Here is a 21602-nt window from a genome sequence, read left to right as displayed (position 1 = left end):
GGCAGAGAGTCAGAACTGCACTTTCACTGGTCACCGGGACATAAAAACTGCATGTATAGAAACAGCAGTAAAATATGATAAAAATCGCTGAAAAAGTTTGATGACTTTGCCCCAAAATAAGGTTTAAAATGCCCTTTTCCCCACAGGTTATACCTTTACTACGCATGCGCAAGGGTTCACGTTCACGACACCAAACTTCATTTACGTCTCTATCCAGAATGCCGGTGTTGTGCCAAGCACTTAAACAATTATATGTATTTAAATGTCTGAAACCTAAAATAAACATTATGTGGTTAAAACACTGAACAGTTGTGATAGAGCCTATGACAAGCGCTGAGCGCGTCCGTCTTTGGCTCAGCGCCAGCCACAGCGCGAAAGCATAGGTTGAATATGGCAGTTATGTCACGTCACTGTACATTCGCTCCTTAGTGGTCAGCTGCTGACTGTTAAAAGCAGATGATTGGCTTTCCGGCGGGAGGGGCGGGACATGTGCATACAACCGCCATCTTTGCCGTTACGGGTTTTCCTTATATAGTTGTATTGAGGATTGAGGAAGTGGCATGTCTCATATAAATTGTCTCTGGTATTCCCAAGATACCCGGATGGTCTACTATTTCCGGTTAGAATTCGAAGTGCAGATCAATGCACACTCTAATAATATTGCCCACAACCCATTGCGTGCGGGAGGGAGGAGCTTTGTGGTGATGGTGGTGATGTAAACCTGGCAGTCGGATGCAGCAGCGGAGATGCGCCCTCAGTTTTTAAGTGTAAGAATTCAAATGTTTCCAGCCGCCTCACACACGACTAGTGATGGCCAAATGAAGCGTTTCAAAGCATTATTGCTTTCTGATACAATTGTGTCGAAAATGGTTCATTACTCGAAGCTTCATTCAGATAGAAATTACAGCACCATCTCCTGGTGAAGTAAATGTAATGCAACAAAGCTGACAACCATAAAATGCAAAGGCTTATATGTTAACGCCCCGTTTATGACGTGTTTACCGAGGCGATCAAAGCTGAACCAGTGTTAGTGCTGTGAAACTCATTTATGTAGGTGAATTTTACAGATACTGATGAATTTCATGTGTTCACCTTGATAATAAAACATTAAGCATGATGTGTATGTGTAATTATTTCTTTAGACAAGGACAGAAGATCAGACCCGCTTAAAAAAAGTTGGAAACCATCACAGAAATTCTAATGGTTTCTATTAAAATACCAGTAGGAACCATTGGCTTTTACCATTTAAACCACTAAAGAATTATTTTTTGTAGTGTATTTGGGATATATTCCATTAGGATTTAATGCCCCCACCAATAGAACCCAAATCAGTAGAGACCCACAGAGACCACTATAAATCCCATTACAACCAATAAAATTCCCATGAAAACCATTAAATCCATTAGAATTTCTATAATGGTTTCTATAGTTTTTTTTTTTTTTTTTTTTTTTTTTTTTAGCAGGGCAGTATCATGTGTGAAAGCTTTATCTTGTTTAGCTGTGGGAAGCAGTACTCTATAACTTGTTAACTGGTGGGACTGATATTTTTATATGTTGAAAAGGATGTGCTTGTGTTGTACTTGTATAATGTAGCAGAGGGTTTTTGAAGTTTCTGTCTTTGATGCATGTTTTTATGTAACAATGTTCATATGTTCTCTAATTAATAATAATAAAAAAATGTGTCAGAGGCTGTGCTTTGGGTACATGCAGAAGGCTTAGACAAAGTGTTCATTAAATGGTATGGTTTTTATTCAGAAATATTATTTATTTTTATTTTCTTTCTCGCTGGCACAACACTGAAATAAACTCAATCCACTCTCCTCAACAATAACGCCAATCCAAACACCGACTACAACCCACGGTGTTGCCATGGTTTGGCTTCACTTTTATAAGAAATACATCCGCCAGGTTTCAAACCTGTCAACACTGGATTGGGCAAATCAAAGCAGTCAGGTGGTTCACTACAAGAATGAAGCAGTGTGTTTGCTTCAGAAGTCATTTTCACGTGACTAGTGACGTAATGATACAAGCTCCGAAGCAGTGGTTCATTGCAAGGACCGTTCGAGTTTGAAGCAAGCTTCGGAGCGTCGGTGTCAGGCGTAACATCACTACACACGACCTGCGTTTGGTTGATCTACGACGACGCCCTGCTTCACTCCTCAGTTTGGTAGAACACATTGTAAATGTATTGTGGAAAAAACGATGAGGATAAAAAGATGGGAATAGTAAATAAAATTATATTGGATATGAATGAATGAAATGTAAAATGTTTTGTTAACAGTCGCGGTGTGCGTAACTAGGCAACCACGTTCAAGTTCACGTTGCATGAGGTCATCGAAGTATGTCCCAGAACGTGCATACTCTTTTGCTACACACTCAAAAGTATGTACTTTTTCCTCACAAAAAAAGTGCATACTTTTAGGTCGTAGTATAAGTAGGCGAATTGGGACTCAGCATTTCTCTCTATTAGGCAGTGGGCCAAGTCCGTCTATCTCGCTTAGTTTTTGATTTGACAGTTACCCAGCAGCTGTCTGGCTCATTTTTTTTATTTGTCTGTATGAATAATTCACAAAAAGATTACCGATTGTTTCCAACGCCAATTGTTGCACATTAAAGTATAAAAATAGATTTAATTTCGCTAGCTGATCACAAACGTTGACCGGAGTGAGATCCAATCAACGCTCGTGTTGTTACCTTGTTGAATTGATTTGGCCAATCACGTTATTCGTTGAACCGGTGTCGCGTCAGTCTGAAGCCAAATCAACCCACCCTGGAGAGACCGGTGTGTCTCGGCAAGACAACGTCAAGGTAAGATTTGTTTTGCAATGATTATACACCCCTATATCTTAATGCTTTTCATATAAGTTGTATTTAAGACTGCAAGCTATAAAATATTTTTTTGATGAAAACAGTAACGTTAGCCACGAAAGAATGTGGGTAGTGGAGCAGTAAAGCTGACGTTAGGTCTAACGGTATGTTGCTTAGGCTAATCCAAAATAATCATTCGGTACATACACAATGAACTAAGCAAAGAGTATTCAAATACGGGATAATTACGGGAAAAATATTTAAACGGGAAGACAGCAGGAAATAAGTCTGACTAGTAAGGGAGAATCACGGGGTAAACGGTATGTCCAGGTTGGTTACAGCAAGCTACCTAGGCTACAAGTAAGCTAGACTAATTATCAGCTAAAAAGAGTGCAAACCAAACAAATAAATGATTTCAAATCAACTTTATAGTGGTAGTCATGGAGTTATTTAAGACAATTATGGTTGATTGTCACGATTGATAGTGGTTGGGCTTCACCTACATAACAGAACAGGTATAGGGAATGTGAAGGTACGTCACGCAGTGTTGCACTATGGGACGTGGCCGCCATCTTAGGAGGCACGATCTCTGTTTACCTTTTCGCCGCCCGTTGCTATGACATGTAATAGTTGGGTGTGTTTGGCTACAACGAGGTAAAATTGAAGAAAAACGAATGAAATTGAAAGAAAAAGAGAAGGGACCCTATCGGGAGAAACTAAATGCCACTACCAAAAACGTTATTCGGACAAATTGTCCGCGATAAACAACGTTGATCCATATGATTTAGCAGTCCAAGACTGGATTAACGTTACAGATCCAGACGCACTAACGTTACCTCCGCTCACAAATCTGGACATCGTTAACCTTGTTTTTGAATTGAGTGCGTACACTTTGCAGGAGTTTAAGAGCTATACATCCCTTCAAAATAGATTGATGTATCTTTGCCCATCCCAGTTTATGTGTAACGTTATTTAAAAGAGTCTTTGTGGATGCAATCAGTACAGAAACAGATAAAAGTCACTTAATGTATTAAGCAGTTAACGTTATACAAAACCTTGATTCACTAACATTTTAAAAGGGCATGTAAAAAGATGTACAGAATATCAAAGCAAATTGTTAATTGAAAACAAAAATATAATTTATTTGATTCATGCAATGTGGCTTTATCGTCTGCTAACATGAACCACAAAATCAATACAATTCATCAACTATCCTACAAGTCATCAAGGAATATACAATACAAAACCTCTAGCTTTGTACAACTTTTAACAAACGTTTTTACAAACCAGTTGATTTAGCAATCACTGCACAACACTTGGACACATGTTTGTAAGAGCACAGCAGACTATGACAACTTTGTCCAAGAACCACAGTCTCACCCTCACATGGCAGAACCATATTTATGGGAATTTTAGAAGACAATATTTTGTATTTGTTTATTAAAATTAAAAAATGTTCTCATTATTGCGGCAACCCACGCGATCCGGCGCCTTCTCGTCAGCTCCTCCATCTGCTTCCCATGTTGTTTTTTTCACGGAAGGAAAGTGGAAAAAACGTATTCTGTTGTTCATTTTCCTCCCTGAACGATCGTGTGACCTGCTATGGCAGTTCTTGATCGAGCAGTACTGACCAACCATATCGACGTTACTAAAAATCTCAACAGAAAATCTAAACACAGCCTCCAACACATGAATTCACATACAGCGGAATAGGGTGCGATCCTCTCAATATGGCGGCGGACGCATAATGCAACACGGCGTGACGTCACCTTCACATTCCCTATACCAGAGAATGTCTAATATGGCGAGAAGTTTCACTCTCACTACACTTCCGGCTTCTGAACTGGTTGCAGTTCCACTCTGATTCCATATGAGGGCGCTCACAGGACGAGTGCAGAATGAATGGAGGTCAATGGAGCTATACCAATAAAAATCCACTTTTCTCAGGATATAATTTTTTGTTTAGTAATTTGAATGTTGTATTCGAAAGGAGATGCAAAGAAATTACACATTGCTGGGTGTTAGATTTTTTAGAGTCACTTATTTGCTTTAAAAAGTCTTTCAAAATGTCAATGACGTCAGAATGCTGACGTCATTAGCAGAATGCTAGCGTGTTATGGGCAACAACAACTCAACCTGTAAGAAATCAAAACGACATAAGTACTCGTTCATTCAACTTTCGACCTAAAACCCATGTTGAACTTGCAAAATCTACAATCAGATCTGAGATTTCTCAACGGCAATCGGGTGAAAGAGACAAATTTAGCCGTCTAGCCCCATTGACTCCCATTCATTTTGCACTCATGGCGAGCGCCCCCAGTGGATCTCTGGTGGTACTACAACCAAAATTCGGTACAATAGGGCTTAATAGGGAGTGGGCAGGCTCTCCGTAGACGGGCTCTGCCTATACTGTATGGTGGAAAAATATTTTAGTTAAAGATGGCTGTTTTTGAGTTATTTAACAAAATTATTTGTGGTCAGAACTGCAGTAGTCTTGGCAAGCTCGTTTAAGATGGTTAGCATCTTAATACAAATGTCAAGATGAAAAGTGTGATTTAAAATGAGTAATGTGCGCTTTCTGTGTTTATTTATCTGAATATAATTCAGTTGTTTATCTAACTCACAGACACGGACAGGACAACATCATATCTCTCCACACCCAAATGACTACAGAGGTGATCGTTGACAATCATCACATCAACAGCAGCATGATGGAGCAGGTCAAGATCACGGAGTTGCTTAGTATCCACATCACAGATGACCCATCTTGATCTATCCACACCAACAACTGAACCTGGCCAAGAAAGTCCAAAAACCTCTGCACTTCCTCCCACAGTTGAGGAAGGCTCATCTCCCAAAAATCCATCCTCTTAACTTTCTATAGGGGAATCATAGAGAGCCTCTTCCTTCCACCCCCACCCTCCAATAACCTAAGGGCAGCTGAATGACTCTTGCACAAATACACTGGTAGTTTACACTATGATGCTGCTACATTGGTTTATTTTGAAATTTGCTATGAACATTTGACCCCACTTACACACAAATTGCACTGCCTTTTGCTGCTTGTCATGTCATCCACTTACACAATAACACTATATTAATTAGGGATGAGTCACGATTTTCGAATATTCGATTAGCTGATTTTATTATAGAATAGGATGTGCGGGATGATTGTCTTTAAAAAATCCCCATGTTTTAGTTGTGGTTATAAGTTGCAATCCTAAATTCACATAAAAATTTTATACATTTAATAAATATATTCTTAATATTTGTTGTTTTCGTTTCTATGTTTGAGCTTATTTATCTCAATATTAATAACAGTCTGGTTAATTTTGAGTCTTGAATTGTAAACTCTCAAGGGTTGGATTTTTAAATATATATTGGTTGTGTCAATTCAGAATGACTTCTGAGCAGCTACCTTTTTATTTTGGGTATGTCATGTATGCATCACTTGCCAAAATTGGGGCTGACTAGTAAGACTTATATAAATTAAACGTATGTTTAAGTTTTTTAACTTATATTTAAGCGTCACACCGCTCCGCTTTATTCATATGCTCTCATTTTATTAATACAAATAATTTAGTAGCCTATCCTTGCCTTGTTTTTGAATGAATAAATCAAATAGTGTAAAATACATTTCAGATAATTTTTTTCTCAATCTTTTCCACTGGCCAAATAGTATTTTTAATTGATTTCTATTTTTAATGGAAACATATAGACCTTGTTGTGCATTATTTGCACGAAACCATTTTCTCAGACAATCTGCTATTATCATAAGCAATTAGTTCAAACATTAAAACAGCATGCCAGAGGAGAAGTGTTCAAAAGCATTGCATCTACAACAAATATTTATATTTATTGAATATAAAAATGTTGTAACTTCTCAGTAATTATTTCATGTAGTTAAAGTGTTTAACACCATTAATGAGAATGGCATATTTAATCTAAATGTTTATATCAGAGGTAAAACATGTATTATTTTATTTATTTAAACCGTTATTGTGAACATGCACTGTATTTATGATTAGGACTTTACAGAGATTTACGGTTTTACTTCATCTGCCGTTAGACAAGCTATGCGTCAGTTTCACTATATGGCCCAGCTTCCTGGTCACTGACAAAGATTATATGCCTCCGCTGTAGAATCTGTGTTCATTATTTACATTGGTTGTCAAGGAAACGGGAGGTTTTCTAACGTTATGATTAGTACTCCTGCTTCTTTGCCGGTTTAAAAAAGTAAGAGTTTGTAAGGACATTTTGCGTCAAATGTGCATACAACAAAGTTGGAAACAATGTCTATAGTACTTATACGATTTTATTACATGACCTCAGCAAAAAAAAATGTAGACAGCTGTGAGGTAAGTATTAAATTCGTAATTTCGAGGTCCGGCCCACCGCCTATATGGCCAAAGAGTATAGAAGTAACTCTTTGATATGGCTCTGGCGCGCGCTTGCGAAGCCGGAAGTTAGGTCATAATGACGTAGATCGCAGATTCGTAGCCGTTCAAGATGGCGGAGTATCTTGCGTCCATTTTTGGTACAGAAAAAGACAAGTAAGCTATATTGATTTATTTTGTTTCAGCCGTGCAGTATTAATTGATTTGTAATCTAATACACCTATATGAACTGTCTGCTGAGTGCTTGCATCCGGTCTGAACACAAAACAATGTTTTTTGGTGTGTGTGTGAGATATAAAGCTTCCGCAGTGGAATCGCACTGGCGCCAATTTCATAAAGTGTTATTTAAATTCATATCATGTACAGACAACATGAGTTGAATGGAAGAATTGATTTATGTAGGGTTTCAAATGCAATATTGTGGCTTTGTCTTTCTATCGTTGTTACCGTTTTAGAATGGTACAATCTGACAGTGTCTGATCATGTGTCAAATTTATGTAAATGTTGATACATGTATGCCTACGTGTCATATAGTTTTAATGTCTTAAAACAGTCTGCGTCCTTTTTCGAATTTCTAGGGTCAATTGTTCATTTTATTTCAAAATTGGAGCTTGTCGTCATGGAGATCGGTGCTCTAGATTGCACAATAAACCAACTTTCAGTCAGGTATGTTTACACCTCAAACTTAACACTCATGTTTTATTTCTACCTCTGTAAAATGAGTTAAGTTATGTTAAAAGTGAAACAACACTTTATTTGTTTCCGATGTAGAATGTTAGTGTGTGATACATTTATAATTGAGCTTATGTGTTACATTTACATTACAATAAATATGCATTAAAATTACTTTCTCAGGGCCATTTCTAAGCACAGGTGAACTAGGCGATTACCATGGGGCCACCAGCTTGAGTGCCTCAACCACTTTAATTTTAGCAAAATATTCACCATGTGCTAAGTAGATTTAAGCAGCTGAATATTAGCATTAGAAAGAAATGTTTTTAAATATTATTTAAAAAAAATTGTATAGGGAAAGGTAGGGAAAAATATGTGTAACGAAAAGGCATTAGTATGTGATTTTGGTTTTTGTTAGTTTAAAGGGATATTTCACAGAAAAATTAAAATTCTGTCATTAATTACTCGCCCTCATGACGTTCCAAACCCGCAAGACTTTCATTCATCTTCGGAACACAAATGAAGATCTTTTGTATCAAATCTGAGAGCTTTCTGTCCGTCCGTCCGCAACTTTTGACGCTTCAAAAAGATCATAAAGAGATCATTTTCTCGATTTAAAGAGATAAGTTCAAATTTACTGAAGAGACTCGATCACATTATATCACGATATAATGATATCGCCCATATCGCCCAGCCCTAGGTAAAACTAATCCATATGAATCGAGCAGTTTAGTCCAAAATTTTCTGAAGATACATGATCGCTTTATGATGAACAGATTTAATTTAGGCTTTTATTCACATATAAACATTGATCAGCAAACATAAACAGAAGCTCAACCAAACCTTGATGCGCAAGAACAAACCTCTTGAGAAAGCTCAAATGTGCTGTTTAACACAAGAATGAACCTCATTGGTTCTAGTATGTCAAGCGAACATGCTTGAGGTTCCGTTTACCACAACTGATGTGTGAGTTGATGAATGTTTATATGTGAATAAAAGCTTAAATTCAATGTTCATCATATAAAGCGATCATGTATCTTCAGAAAATTTTGGACTAAACTGCTCGATTCATATGGATTAGTTTTACCTAGGGCTGGGCGATATGGCTGAAAACTGTATCACGATATAAGTGTTTCATATCGGTCGATATCAATAATTATTGATCTTTTTTATGACCTATTTAAAATAAGGACCAGGAGACAAATATATTACACTTAAACATTTTTTTATTTTAAACTTAACCTTCCTCTGATTATAATCCCCTCAGTTATAGAGGCAGAAATGTCAACACAACCATGGAAAGCACTCAAATAATTAAAATGTAAACATAAGTCTAAAATCACAATGAACACTTAACAAGTATCTCTTAACATTAAGGTGCAAAATTAAAGAATATGTAAGAAATGCTTAATAAAGTGTAATAAAATAGTACAAAGCGTTAAATATAAACATAGAGAAACCGACGACGGTCTTGCATAATTTGCAGACGACATTGGTCTGACTACGGTCAGACTTATAAAATCCAATTTCCAAAATCCATTTTCCACTTATCACTCCACGGCGGTTCTGTTACTGAAGAATCCAACACGAGACAACGATATGGTGCAACCAAACTTGATACTGTTACATGACCAGCTGTTAGCATGTCACCCCCTACGTTTCTAGGTTACCAGAAAGTGAGCGCCTTTGTTCATGCAACCAAACTTGCTTAGCAACCCCTGGTTTCTTCCAACGAAGAAAAAAATAAAATATCGAACACATTTTTTATTGATATTGATTACGGGTCTATCGCGATACATATCGTTATCGTTTTATCGCCCAGCCCTAGTTTTACCTTCTCTTTATGAACTTTTAAAGCGTCAAAGGGTCAGTTGGGTAGCTGTTTATGGATGGATAGAAAGATTTCTTCAAAAACATCTTCATTTGTGTTCCGAAGATGAACGAAAGTCTTACCAGTTTGGAACGACATGATGGTGAGGAACTAATGACAGAATTTTAATTTTTGGGTGACCTATCCTTTTAACTTACTTAAAATGTCAAGTAATATTACAAAACAATAATTTAATATATGCTTGGGCTAATTTAAGTGTCATAATATAACATGTTTACGTTTCATTAAAAAAAAATAGGCTACTATTGCATTATTGAAAGTGAAAAAACCAATGGGGATCTTGCCTTGGGTGTGAAAATGGTAAGAAACGGCCCTGCTCACACTGTCATCGCAAAGTTCAGTTTAACTGAAAGTAGCCCTGTATTTGCATTTTCACTTTTACATACATGTTGTTTTGATATTTGATATAGTGTTGCATTGCAATGTAACTTGCATGTAATCAATATTACTTTGCAGACTGCCTTTCAGTCACGTAACACATTCATGACATTTGGTGTACAGGGTCATTTGTAGTTCATAATTCATTCATAGTTTCAGTCTGTTTTGTCTTAAAGCTCCTGAGATCTGATCTATGACTGCTGGGAAATCCATTGTAGTTTCTGAGACACACCGAAGAAAGTGCATCTTGGCTTAATAAGATGACTATCATCTAAATGGTCTGCTTTTTACCAGCCTTTTTTTGCCAGAGCAATTCCTCTCCAATACGTGTTTTTTACGTGGGGGGGGTTGTTGAGTTGAATATTGGCCCTTCCAAATTTCAGTCTATTTGATGCACAAAGACAACTGCCTCAGCCGTTTGCATTTGCAGCTCTCTTTTAAATAGCCAATTGGAAAATATTTATATACATTTTAATTTCTCCCTTTGCAGACCATCTTGATTCAAAACATCTACCGTAACCCCCAAAACAGTGCACAGACGGCCGACGCCTCTCGCTGTAAGTCCCACTTTTCCATGAGATAGTGCTAGCTTATGGGGTAACCAAGAAATCCCCATTTTAATCACAGATAATTGAGGTAAAACTCTAGCAGAGGCAGCCTCAGCACTGATACTCTGGACCACTACTGCACATTAGTACATTACACACATAAGTAAAACTGTTGCTGTTTCTATCAAACAGTAAATGTGTTTTGAATTTGCTGTTTTGTAAAAAGTCCCTTAATTTTTGATGCACCTTTTCCACCGACATGATTCCTGGCCTGACATGATTCCCATTCTTGAACCGTTTTGCACGTTTTCCCTCCAAAGAAAAAGCAGTTCTGGTTTGGAAAAACTGTTATTGCACCATCCTTTAAGGCCCCATCCACAGTACTGCGTTTTCGTTTAGAAACGGAGACCTTTTGCTACGTTTGCACCTCCCGTCCAGACTAAAACAGCAAAAACAAAGACCTAAAACAGAGAAGTTTAGAAACGCTGCCGACCCCGTTTTGCGTTTTGAATCTCCGGAGGGCGCTTTAGTGAAAACGGGTCTAAATGGAGGACTTTAGAAACGATGACGCAGAGGCTCACGCTCGGCTCTATGATTGGGTGTCATCAGTCATGGAGTATACACAGGTAATATTCAGTACCAGTAAACTCCACCCGCTGGAGAGGATCAGGCGCGGCTCGCGCGGAAAACGCGTGCATGCTAGAACCGACGCCTATTTTTCATGCGACACGCAAGCGTGTTGGAAGCGTTTCCAGGCAAAATAGAATAGGTAAAGATGTTTATATGTCATTTTGACACAAATACATATTAATAAATGATATTTTGATGTTTGAAAGTCTCTAGGTTTACACCGGCACGCGCATGCCCAGTGTTGGTGAATGGTCACGTGATCCGCGTTTTCAGTCGTTTTAATGTGGACGGAGATCAATTCTAATACGCAGCTAAAACGCTGGTGTGGACGGAGATCGTATTCGTTTTAATTCTCCGTTTCTAAACTAAAACGCAGTAGTGTGGATGGGGCCTAAAGCTTTCTTATCTGGAACCAGGGGTCTCAGTAGTAAAGATGCACGTACAGTGATCCTAAATGTGAATGTACAACAATTTCCTAAACAATCCAACAAACATATTATTTCCGGATATCCTTTTATAGTTCAGAAGAAGTATAGGACTTATCATGGGCAAGCATATAGGATACAGTATTTCCCATTACCTAGACTGTGGCAGCCCTGCCATAGTCTTATCTGTCTAATCCAAACTATTACAGGGTTTTTCCTGGCTCAAAACAAGGCGGAGGTGAATCCTGATCATCTATTTTAATAGAAAGATAATTAAATTATTATTTTTTGTAGACCATCATATAGCTTACTGTGTTTCCCACAGTATTTTTTGTGGGTGGAGCTTGGCACCTCTAGGGGGGTCTGGGGGTAACGTTAGCGTTCATGTAAACACTACATTCAGATTCACCAATCGGAATGAATTCAGTTAGATTGAAACAAGAGGTGTGCGTGTAAACAATGAATGGCGACCGCAGAAAGCAAAAGCCGAATCCCGGACATTTTGAACGATCTCGCCCGCCGGACAAGTCCGGGAAAAGGAGGATGGTAACCCCTACTACTCAGCTTTTTCCTACTAGCCTACTCAGCTTTCTCCTACTACTCAGCTTTCTCCACAGAACAAGAGCCTGCTAGCTTAGCTTCCAAAGAAAGAAGGCTGACTGTGTGTACATTCTGTGAGTGAGATCCCACCCTCTATGGGCGGGTTGAAAACATGCGGAACAGCCCCTACTACTGGCTGTAGTCTTTAGCCTCTGGCCAGAAAATCCTCCGATGACGCAAAATGACGATTTTTGCGTCATCGGAGGATTTTTTCCAGACAAAAAATACATAAATCTCTCCTCTCAGGGGGATATGAGGGTGGAAAGCACGGTAATTTGAAAATACTACAGGTTTTCTACTAATACAAAGCTTAATGCTATATCCTGAAGTATCCCTTTAAAAAAAAACAAAAAAAAACACGCGTTTATGCGTGACAGGCGTTAATGTTGAGCCTTAAGTTTTCCTTGATTGGGTTTCCCTGAAGAGAATTACGTTGTTGAAAACGAAATTAAAAGAGTGACGCACGTTCATTGCGTTTTACCGTGATGAGAGTTCCGTGTCTTTATTGAACTCAACACATTATAATGATTTATCTGTCATCCACCCTCGATTAATTGGAATGTTATGTTTTTATTTCTTGGCCCGCCCGACCTGCGGATTATGATGATCCGCGCAGCTCTATTGGTTAGACTATATACGGTTTGAGAATGGACACAGGCCGGGAACCCGCAACAGAACCATCACGGTGGAAAAAGTGTATCTGAGCATGTGACTGTCTGTCCGAGTTTTGTCGAGAGCCGGAGGCGGCATGAAATTTGACGGGGGTGGCCACCTTGTAATTCTCTATGCAGGAAAAACCCTGTATGATTTGGATAATAATAATAATAATAATAATTTACAACAGTGTAAATGTATTAATGTTGACTGAGACACTATATCACAACTAAAGAGAGGTTTGAGTCCAGGTACAAATCAATCAAAATATGTTTTACTCTGTTAAATTTTGTCACTGAAAATGTGTTGGAGCTCTTAATATTGCTCTCAAAAAGTGCACCAGCAAGAGAGCTCATTCCGGTTTTCTATGCGCACACAGAAAGCCGCCTTTCAGACATCAGCGCACAAGCTCTCTTTCGAGTCTTTCTGCTCTTGAACAAATAAATACACACAAAATTATGTCAATGTCAGTTTTGTAAACACAGTCGGTTATGTCTTTAGTGTATTCAGCCTTAAAGTGACAGCAGCCTAATAACCTGTTGTCCGTCATTAATGTTAATTAAACAACAAACGAAAAAGAGAAAATCGCTCAATGTTCTTGACTGAATAACTTTGAAATCTTTAATAAGGATTAAGAAAAAAAATGCATAGGCCTATATCATTAATTGAAAAGACCACGTTCTTGTTTCTTAATGAGAAGTGGTTTTATTTAATTTAAGATAAATAAAGACATGTTATATGTCACAGCAGTTAAATCTGTGTCTGTATTGCATGTTCAATCCTTAATATCATTCATATTACCAGGTTAATAATGTTTTCTCCAGGAGTATATTATGAGTTTGGAAATTTATTAATTGATGCATTATAATTGAACTAAACCCGTTAGATTAGAGTAGATTTACTGTAGATTTAGTCGACTAAAATCGTATTATATTTAGTTGTCTAAAACAAACAATTCAGATGACTAAAACTAAATGGTATTTTAATCGGAAGACTTAAACTACAAATAAATACAAATTTGCTGTCAAAATTAACACTGCTCTACTTGCAATATGTTGTTCTACAGAGATACAAGAGAAATTAGTGAGCTTGCAACCATCGAAAAAGAGTAGGAGTTATGGACAGAATTGCTGAATGCCTAGCCACATAAGACCCGTTATGGCACATTTGATTTTTTTGGCCAGTTTGTGACAGGCTCCCAGATTGCATGAAAACCAGCAACATATTGATGGAAAATGGGTATAAGTGTTGCTGGGTTTGTTTTGATTCCTACCTAGCAGAGCAATTTTTTATTTATTTAATGTTAAGGTAAGTATGAGTTCAGTGCAGACTACTCAGTGCCACTCATCTTTATTTCCCTCCAGTAAAGGGCTCAGTACTTTGAAAAAAGCAGATGTCATGTTTTTGTTTTGGACATAACTATGAAATTATTTAATGATCTGCATGAGTTTATTTAGAGCCCTTGTTTAAAATGTTTTAAGTAAGCTGTACATATTTACATTATTGTTTACAGAAGATAGTCTTCTGCTTCAACAAAGGCCTGAGACCTTTACGTACAGGTTCTCTTGTCATTTTGGATGGATCTCTGACCTGTCCTGCTGACCCCACTCTTCCCAATTCACTTGTTTTCATTAATTGCCTAATTTATAATGTTGATATCCCATGTGGTCTATAGACCTGGATGCTAAACAGTCTTAGAGTTTGTTTTTCAAAAATGCACATTTTGTATTTCAGACTATTGTCCTCATGAACATATACCGTAACCCTCAAAACTCTGCCCAATCTGCTGATGGTTTACACTGTAAGTTGTCCCCCCACTCCATTGCAGGAGTCTGCGGCATTGAACATTTCTTTACCACTTCTTTACCATTTCAAACGCATCCGTAACAGTGTTCAATTATTTAATCCCTTTTCAGAAACTATTTTTGGAAAATACACTTTTCACAAATACTTCTAAAATCCTTTAGTTGTTGTACCATGGCCATATGTTTAGAGGGATAATGAAGGTGTAATGAACAGTAATTCCAGGATTTAGATTTTGCTGACACTTTATTTCCACAAGTATGCATCACACTTAAAAACATTTGCTTGGGAATTATATGAGTAATGTATAACAGCGAGACTTATAATGAGATGTAAAGTTGTTTATCAAGGGAACAGACATGGCTTTGACCTCTATTATTATTATGGGTTCAAGCACGAAGTGCTGAAACCCTATTGTAATTGTCCTGATTTTTAAGGGTTCAAGCACGAAGTGCTGAAACCCTATTGTAATTGTGCTGGTTTTTATTATTATTATTCTCCTATAAAACGCATCGTGCAGCCCAAACCGTAAGTGCTGGAGACTTGAAACTTTGCCAGATGGTAGTACAAAAATCGAGGAGAGGTTATCAAATTATGACCCAGATTGGCCCATAGGTGGCGCTATAATGACCAAATTTACTAAATTGCTCATAACTCCTAGACAGTTTGTCCTAGATTCATAACAATAAAAAATTGTTATGGGCAATTTTGTCCAAAACCTACTTTTGCGAACTAGTCCCTGGTTTTTGGCCCAGACCAGACCAGACCAGTCTAGCACAGTTCTCTGGAGTCTCTAGATCAATAATTATCGAAAAAAAGTGGAACTTTTGCATTTGCCTGGCTGTAACAGGGTCATTTAGTAAGGGGGCGGGACAAAAAACACTCCAAAGCCTATACAACCTAAGGGAAAACCCCAAACTTCACAAAAATCGATGAGCATATGTGTCATAGCATGGCGAAGAAGCATGCCGAGTTTCATGCAGATCGGACCATAGGTGGCGCTATAACTGTCCAAAACGTCTCTTCTTATTAGGGGTTCAAGCACGAAGTGCTGAAACCCTATTGTAACTGTCCTGATTTTTATTATTATTCTTCCGCCGTAAAACGCATCGTGCAGCCCAAACCGTAAGTGCTGGAGACTTTGCCAGATGGTAGTACAAAAATCGAGGAGAGGTTATCAAATTATGACCTCGATTGGCCAATAGGTGGCGCTATAGTAAGCAAAATTATGAAATCGCTAATAACTCCTAGACGGTTTGTCGTAGACTCAAGTGTCTTATATCTCTGTAATCCTTGGGTCAAGACGGACAAAACATATATCTCCGATTTCATTTCCGGTATGCAAATTTTTCCGCCATTTTTAATTTTGTCAAAAACCTACTTTTGCAAATTAGTCTGTGATTTTTCGCCCGATCGGAACCAAACCAGTGCAGAAATGTTCTTTGGAGTCTGAAAATTAATAATTATTTGAAAAAAAGTGGAAATTTCCATTCACGGTCGCTAGGGGGTGCAAAATTAACGCTGTGGGAGGAGCCTATTTTACTAAAATGGCTATAACTCAAGTAGTAATTTAGTAAACTTCACCAAACTTGGTACACATATGTAGGAGGTCAATCTGAGGTCACAGTAAAAAAAATGCGTCGATTGGCCACATGGTGGCGCTATAAAACAAAAAAAACGTATAGACACCTGACCGTTATTCCGAATGACTTGAAATTTGGTATGCAGTGTCTTGGCCCAAGGGGCCATGTATGTATAAAAGGATATTGGCGTATCTCGAAAAACATGGCCGCCATTGGCCAATGAGGTTTGAGCACCTATTAAACAAGGTTAACGAAGTCCGATCGGAACGAAACTCAGTGGGCATGTTCGTCTCAAGGCCCTAGAGGTCTGTAAGAATTTTGAAAGAAATCGGCCACTAGTTGGCGCTAACGAGTTTTAAGGCTCTGTAATCACGTGGTGTAACAAATTTCGTCACAAAATGCATATCATTTGATAGACCTCCTCATGTTGAACAACTTTGCCTCAAGAACCACTGCTGTCAATCAAACCGTTCATTAAATATTCACAAATATGTCAAAAACCTACTTTTGCGAACTAGTCCCTGGTTTTTCGCCCAATCGGAACCAGACCAGTCTAGGACAATTATCTGGACTCTCTAGATCAATAATTATCGAAAAAAAGTTGAACTTTTGCATATGGGTGGCTGTAACAGGGTAATTTAGAAAAGGGGCGTGGCAAAATACACTAAAAAGCATATGAATCCCAAATGAAAACTCACAACTTCACAAAAATTGGTGAGCATATGTGACATATCATCATTAACAAGCATGCCAAATTCTATGGAGATCGGACTAAAGGTGGCGCTATAACTGTTAAAAAGCTTTGAAAACCATTTATTCCCTATGGTAAATTGCCTGTATTGGCTCTAAATGGACTTTTCCATCTATTATTTCAGTGGATAAAAGCTTTCTAAATAAATCTTAATGTCTTAAATGCGTATGTGCTTAAAGTCCTTAAATGCTTGAACCCCGCTAAATGCTGCTTGCAGCTTTAATTAGGGGTTCAAGCACGAAGTGCTGAAACCCTATTGTAATTGTCCTGATTTTTATTATTATTATTCTCCTGTAAAACGCATCGTGCAGCCCAAACCGTAAGTGCTGGAGACTTGAAACTTTGCCAGATGGTAGTACAAAAATCGAGGAGAAGTTATCAAATTATGACCCCGATTGGCCAATAGGTGGCGCTATAGTAAGCAAAAGTACGAAATCGCTAATTACTCCTAGACGGTTTGTCGTAGACTCAAGTGTCTTATATCACTGTAATCCTTGGCTCAAGACGGGCAAAACGTATATCTCCGATTTCATTTCCGGTATGCAAATTTTTCCGCCATTTTGAATTTTGTCAAAAACCTACTTTTGCAAAGTAGTCTGTGGTTTTTCGCCCGATCGGAACCAAACAAGTGCAGAAATGTTCTTTAGAGTCTGATTATTAATAATTATCGGAAAAAAAAAGTGGAAATTTCCATTCACGGTTGCTAGCAGACGCAAAATTAACGTTGTGGGAGGAGCCTGTTTTACTAAAATGGCTATAACTCGAGAAGTAAATTAGCTGCCTTCACCAATCTAGATACACATGTGTAGGAGGTCAGTCTGGGGTCACACTAAAAAAATCGCGTCGATTGGCCACATGGTGGCGCTATAACATGAAAGAAACATATAAACACTGGACTTTTTGTCCGAATGACTTGAAATTTGGTATGCAGTGTCTTTGTCCAAGCTGCCATGTATGTCTATGAGGACATTGGCGTATCTCAAAAAACATGGCCGCCATCGGCCAATGAAGTTTGACCACCTATTAGACAAGGTTAATGGAGTCCGATCGGAACGAAACTCAGTAGGCATGTTTGGCTCAAGGCCATAGAGGTCTGTAAAAATTTTGAAAGAAATCGGACACTAGTTGGCGCTAACGAGTTTTAAGGATCTGTAATCACGTGGTGTTACAAATTTCATCAGAAAATGCATATCATTTGATAGATCTCCTCATGCTGAACAACTTTGCCTCTAGAACCATTGCTGTCAATCAAACCGTTCATTAAATATTTGCGAACATGTTAAAAACCTACTTTTGCGAACTAGTCCCTGGTTTTTCGCCCAATCGGAACCAGACCAGTCTAGGACAATTCTCTGGACTCTCTAGATCAATAATTATCGAAAAAAAAGTTGAACTTTTGCATTTGCCTGGCTGTAACAGGGTCATTTAGGAAAGAGGAGGGACAAAAAAACACTCAAAAGCCTATAAATCCTAAACGAAAACTCAGAACTTCACAATAATTGGTGAGCATATGTAACATAACATCATTAACAAGCATGCAAAATGTCATGAAGATCGGACTATAGGTGGCGCTATAACTGTTAAAAAGCTTTGAAAACCATATATTTCCTATGGTAAATTGCTTTGACCAAGTGTCCCAAAAGCCTATATCTTTTAAATGAATGCTATATTCTTAAAAACAAGTCAGAACATGAAATTACTCTTAATAAGCATGAAAAATTTCAGACAGATCAGACAAAATTTGCCTCTATAACAGTTAAAAAGGTGAAAATGATATAACGTCATATTAAGCCAATAAGTGGTATTTTACTGCCCCCTGCTGTCATTTCATCATACTGCTGCCTAATATTGTTATATAATTCATATTTAGACTTTATAAAATCATTATTTTAGCATTTACAATGACATTTTGTCAAAACTCATCTATTGGAGTATTGTGTCACAATTGTGATTGACAATTGTGTCACTGAGATATAGAAATGGAAAACGAAAGTAAAACGGGCATTTAAGCCACGCCCCCGAATACAAATTCACTCATAACTCGAAAACGGAAAGTCGTTGCGCGCTCAAATTTTGATGGTAAGGTCCTCTCCAGGCTCTTGATCGAAACGTGTCGTCACGGGCCTCGGGAGCGCGACCCCCGACTTTGAACAGCCGTAACTCCTGACCCAGACCACCCCGAACCTTGTGTGAGAGCTCGTTGGAAAGGGCCCGTCGTTGGCTAGCTTTGAACAGTCATAAGTCCCGGCCCTAATCGCCCAAGAAACGATGACGCAGAGGCTCACGCTCGGCTCTATGATTGGGTGTCATCAGTCATGGAGTATACACAGGTAATATTCAGTACCAGTAAACTCCACCCGCTGGAGAGGATCAGGCGCGGCTCGCGCGGAAAACGCGTGCATGCTAGAACCGACGCCTATTTTTCATGCGACACGCAAGCGTGTTGGAAGCGTTTCCAGGCAAAATAGAATAGGTAAAGATGTTTATATGTCATTTTGACACAAATACATATTAATAAATGATATTTTGATGTTTGAAAGTCTCTAGGTTTACACCGGCACGCGCATGCCCAGTGTTGGTGAATGGTCACGTGATCCGCGTTTTCAGTCGTTTTAATGTGGACGGAGATCAATTCTAATACGCAGCTAAAACGCTGGTGTGGACGGAGATCGTATTCGTTTTAATTCTCCGTTTCTAAACTAAAACGCAGTAGTGTGGATGGGGCCTAAAGCTTTCTTATCTGGAACCAGGGGTCTCAGTAGTAAAGATGCACGTACAGTGATCCTAAATGTGAATGTACAACAATTTCCTAAACAATCCAACAAACATATTATTTCCGGATATCCTTTTATAGTTCAGAAGAAGTATAGGACTTATCATGGGCAAGCATATAGGATACAGTATTTCCCATTACCTAGACTGTGGCAGCCCTGCCATAGTCTTATCTGTCTAATCCAAACTATTACAGGGTTTTTCCTGGCTCAAAACAAGGCGGAGGTGAATCCTGATCATCTATTTTAATAGAAAGATAATTAAATTATTATTTTTTGTAGACCATCATATAGCTTACTGTGTTTCCCACAGTATTTTTTGTGGGTGGAGCTTGGCACCTTTGTGGGTGGAGCTTGGCGACCGCAGAAAGCAAAAGCCGAATCCCGGACATTTTGAACGATCTCGCCCGCCGGACAAGTCCGGGAAAAGGAGGATGGTAACCCCTACTACTCAGCTTTTTCCTACTAGCCTACTCAGCTTTCTCCTACTACTCAGCTTTCTCCACAGAACAAGAGCCTGCTAGCTTAGCTTCCAAAGAAAGAAGGCTGACTGTGTGTACATTCTGTGAGTGAGATCCCACCCTCTATGGGCGGGTTGAAAACATGCGGAACAGCCCCTACTACTGGCTGTAGTCTTTAGCCTCTGGCCAGAAAATCCTCCGATGACGCAAAATGACGATTTTTGCGTCATCGGAGGATTTTTTCCAGACAAAAAATACATAAATCTCTCCTCTCAGGGGGATATGAGGGTGGAAAGCACGGTAATTTGAAAATACTACAGGTTTTCTACTAATACAAAGCTTAATGCTATATCCTGAAGTATCCCTTTAAAAAAAAACAAAAAAAAACACGCGTTTATGCGTGACAGGCGTTAATGTTGAGCCTTAAGTTTTCCTTGATTGGGTTTCCCTGAAGAGAATTACGTTGTTGAAAACGAAATTAAAAGAGTGACGCACGTTCATTGCGTTTTACCGTGATGAGAGTTCCGTGTCTTTATTGAACTCAACACATTATAATGATTTATCTGTCATCCACCCTCGATTAATTGGAATGTTATGTTTTTATTTCTTGGCCCGCCCGACCTGCGGATTATGATGATCCGCGCAGCTCTATTGGTTAGACTATATACGGTTTGAGAATGGACACAGGCCGGGAACCCGCAACAGAACCATCACGGTGGAAAAAGTGTATCTGAGCATGTGACTGTCTGTCCGAGTTTTGTCGAGAGCCGGAGGCGGCATGAAATTTGACGGGGGTGGCCACCTTGTAATTCTCTATGCAGGAAAAACCCTGTATGATTTGGATAATAATAATAATAATAATAATTTACAACAGTGTAAATGTATTAATGTTGACTGAGACACTATATCACAACTAAAGAGAGGTTTGAGTCCAGGTACAAATCAATCAAAATATGTTTTACTCTGTTAAATTTTGTCACTGAAAATGTGTTGGAGCTCTTAATATTGCTCTCAAAAAGTGCACCAGCAAGAGAGCTCATTCCGGTTTTCTATGCGCACACAGAAAGCCGCCTTTCAGACATCAGCGCACAAGCTCTCTTTCGAGTCTTTCTGCTCTTGAACAAATAAATACACACAAAATTATGTCAATGTCAGTTTTGTAAACACAGTCGGTTATGTCTTTAGTGTATTCAGCCTTAAAGTGACAGCAGCCTAATAACCTGTTGTCCG

At 38.5% G+C, this 21602-nt stretch overlaps 1 protein-coding gene and 1 long non-coding RNA gene across 11 annotated transcripts in view; both read left to right on the top strand.

Moving 5' to 3' along the window:
* The first annotated feature begins 391 nt into the window (after positions 1–391).
* On the top strand, positions 392–6076 carry LOC311078294. Its single transcript, XR_014605118.1, has 2 exons — positions 392–2808; positions 5435–6076. It is a non-coding gene; the product is annotated as an uncharacterized lncRNA (long non-coding RNA).
* A 1200-nt stretch (positions 6077–7276) lies between these two features.
* LOC311078291 (splicing factor U2AF 35 kDa subunit-like) overlaps positions 7277–21602 on the top strand; it is a 40851-nt gene continuing 26525 nt past the window's right edge. For 2 of the 10 annotated variants that reach the window (XM_084107015.1, XM_084107013.1), the window contains exons 1-2: positions 7279–7361; positions 7784–7871. In XM_084107015.1, the coding sequence (XP_083963141.1) occupies positions 7318–7361; positions 7784–7871 (132 nt within the window). In that variant the 5' untranslated portion in view covers positions 7279–7317. Of the gene's footprint in view, positions 7362–7783; positions 7872–10006; positions 10069–10322; positions 10704–14737; positions 14805–21602 lie in introns of those variants that run through there. The other 8 variants (XM_084107018.1, XM_084107017.1, XM_084107014.1 and 5 more) reach the window with 8 other exon arrangements.

The sequence above is a fragment of the Abramis brama genome (genome assembly GCF_963993115.1).
Source record: "Abramis brama genome assembly, chromosome: 2".
In the NCBI taxonomy this organism is placed as follows: Eukaryota; Metazoa; Chordata; class Actinopteri; order Cypriniformes; family Leuciscidae; genus Abramis; species Abramis brama.
Note: the sequence above shows the minus strand (reverse complement) of the source record. Positions and strands in the feature narration are given on the sequence as shown.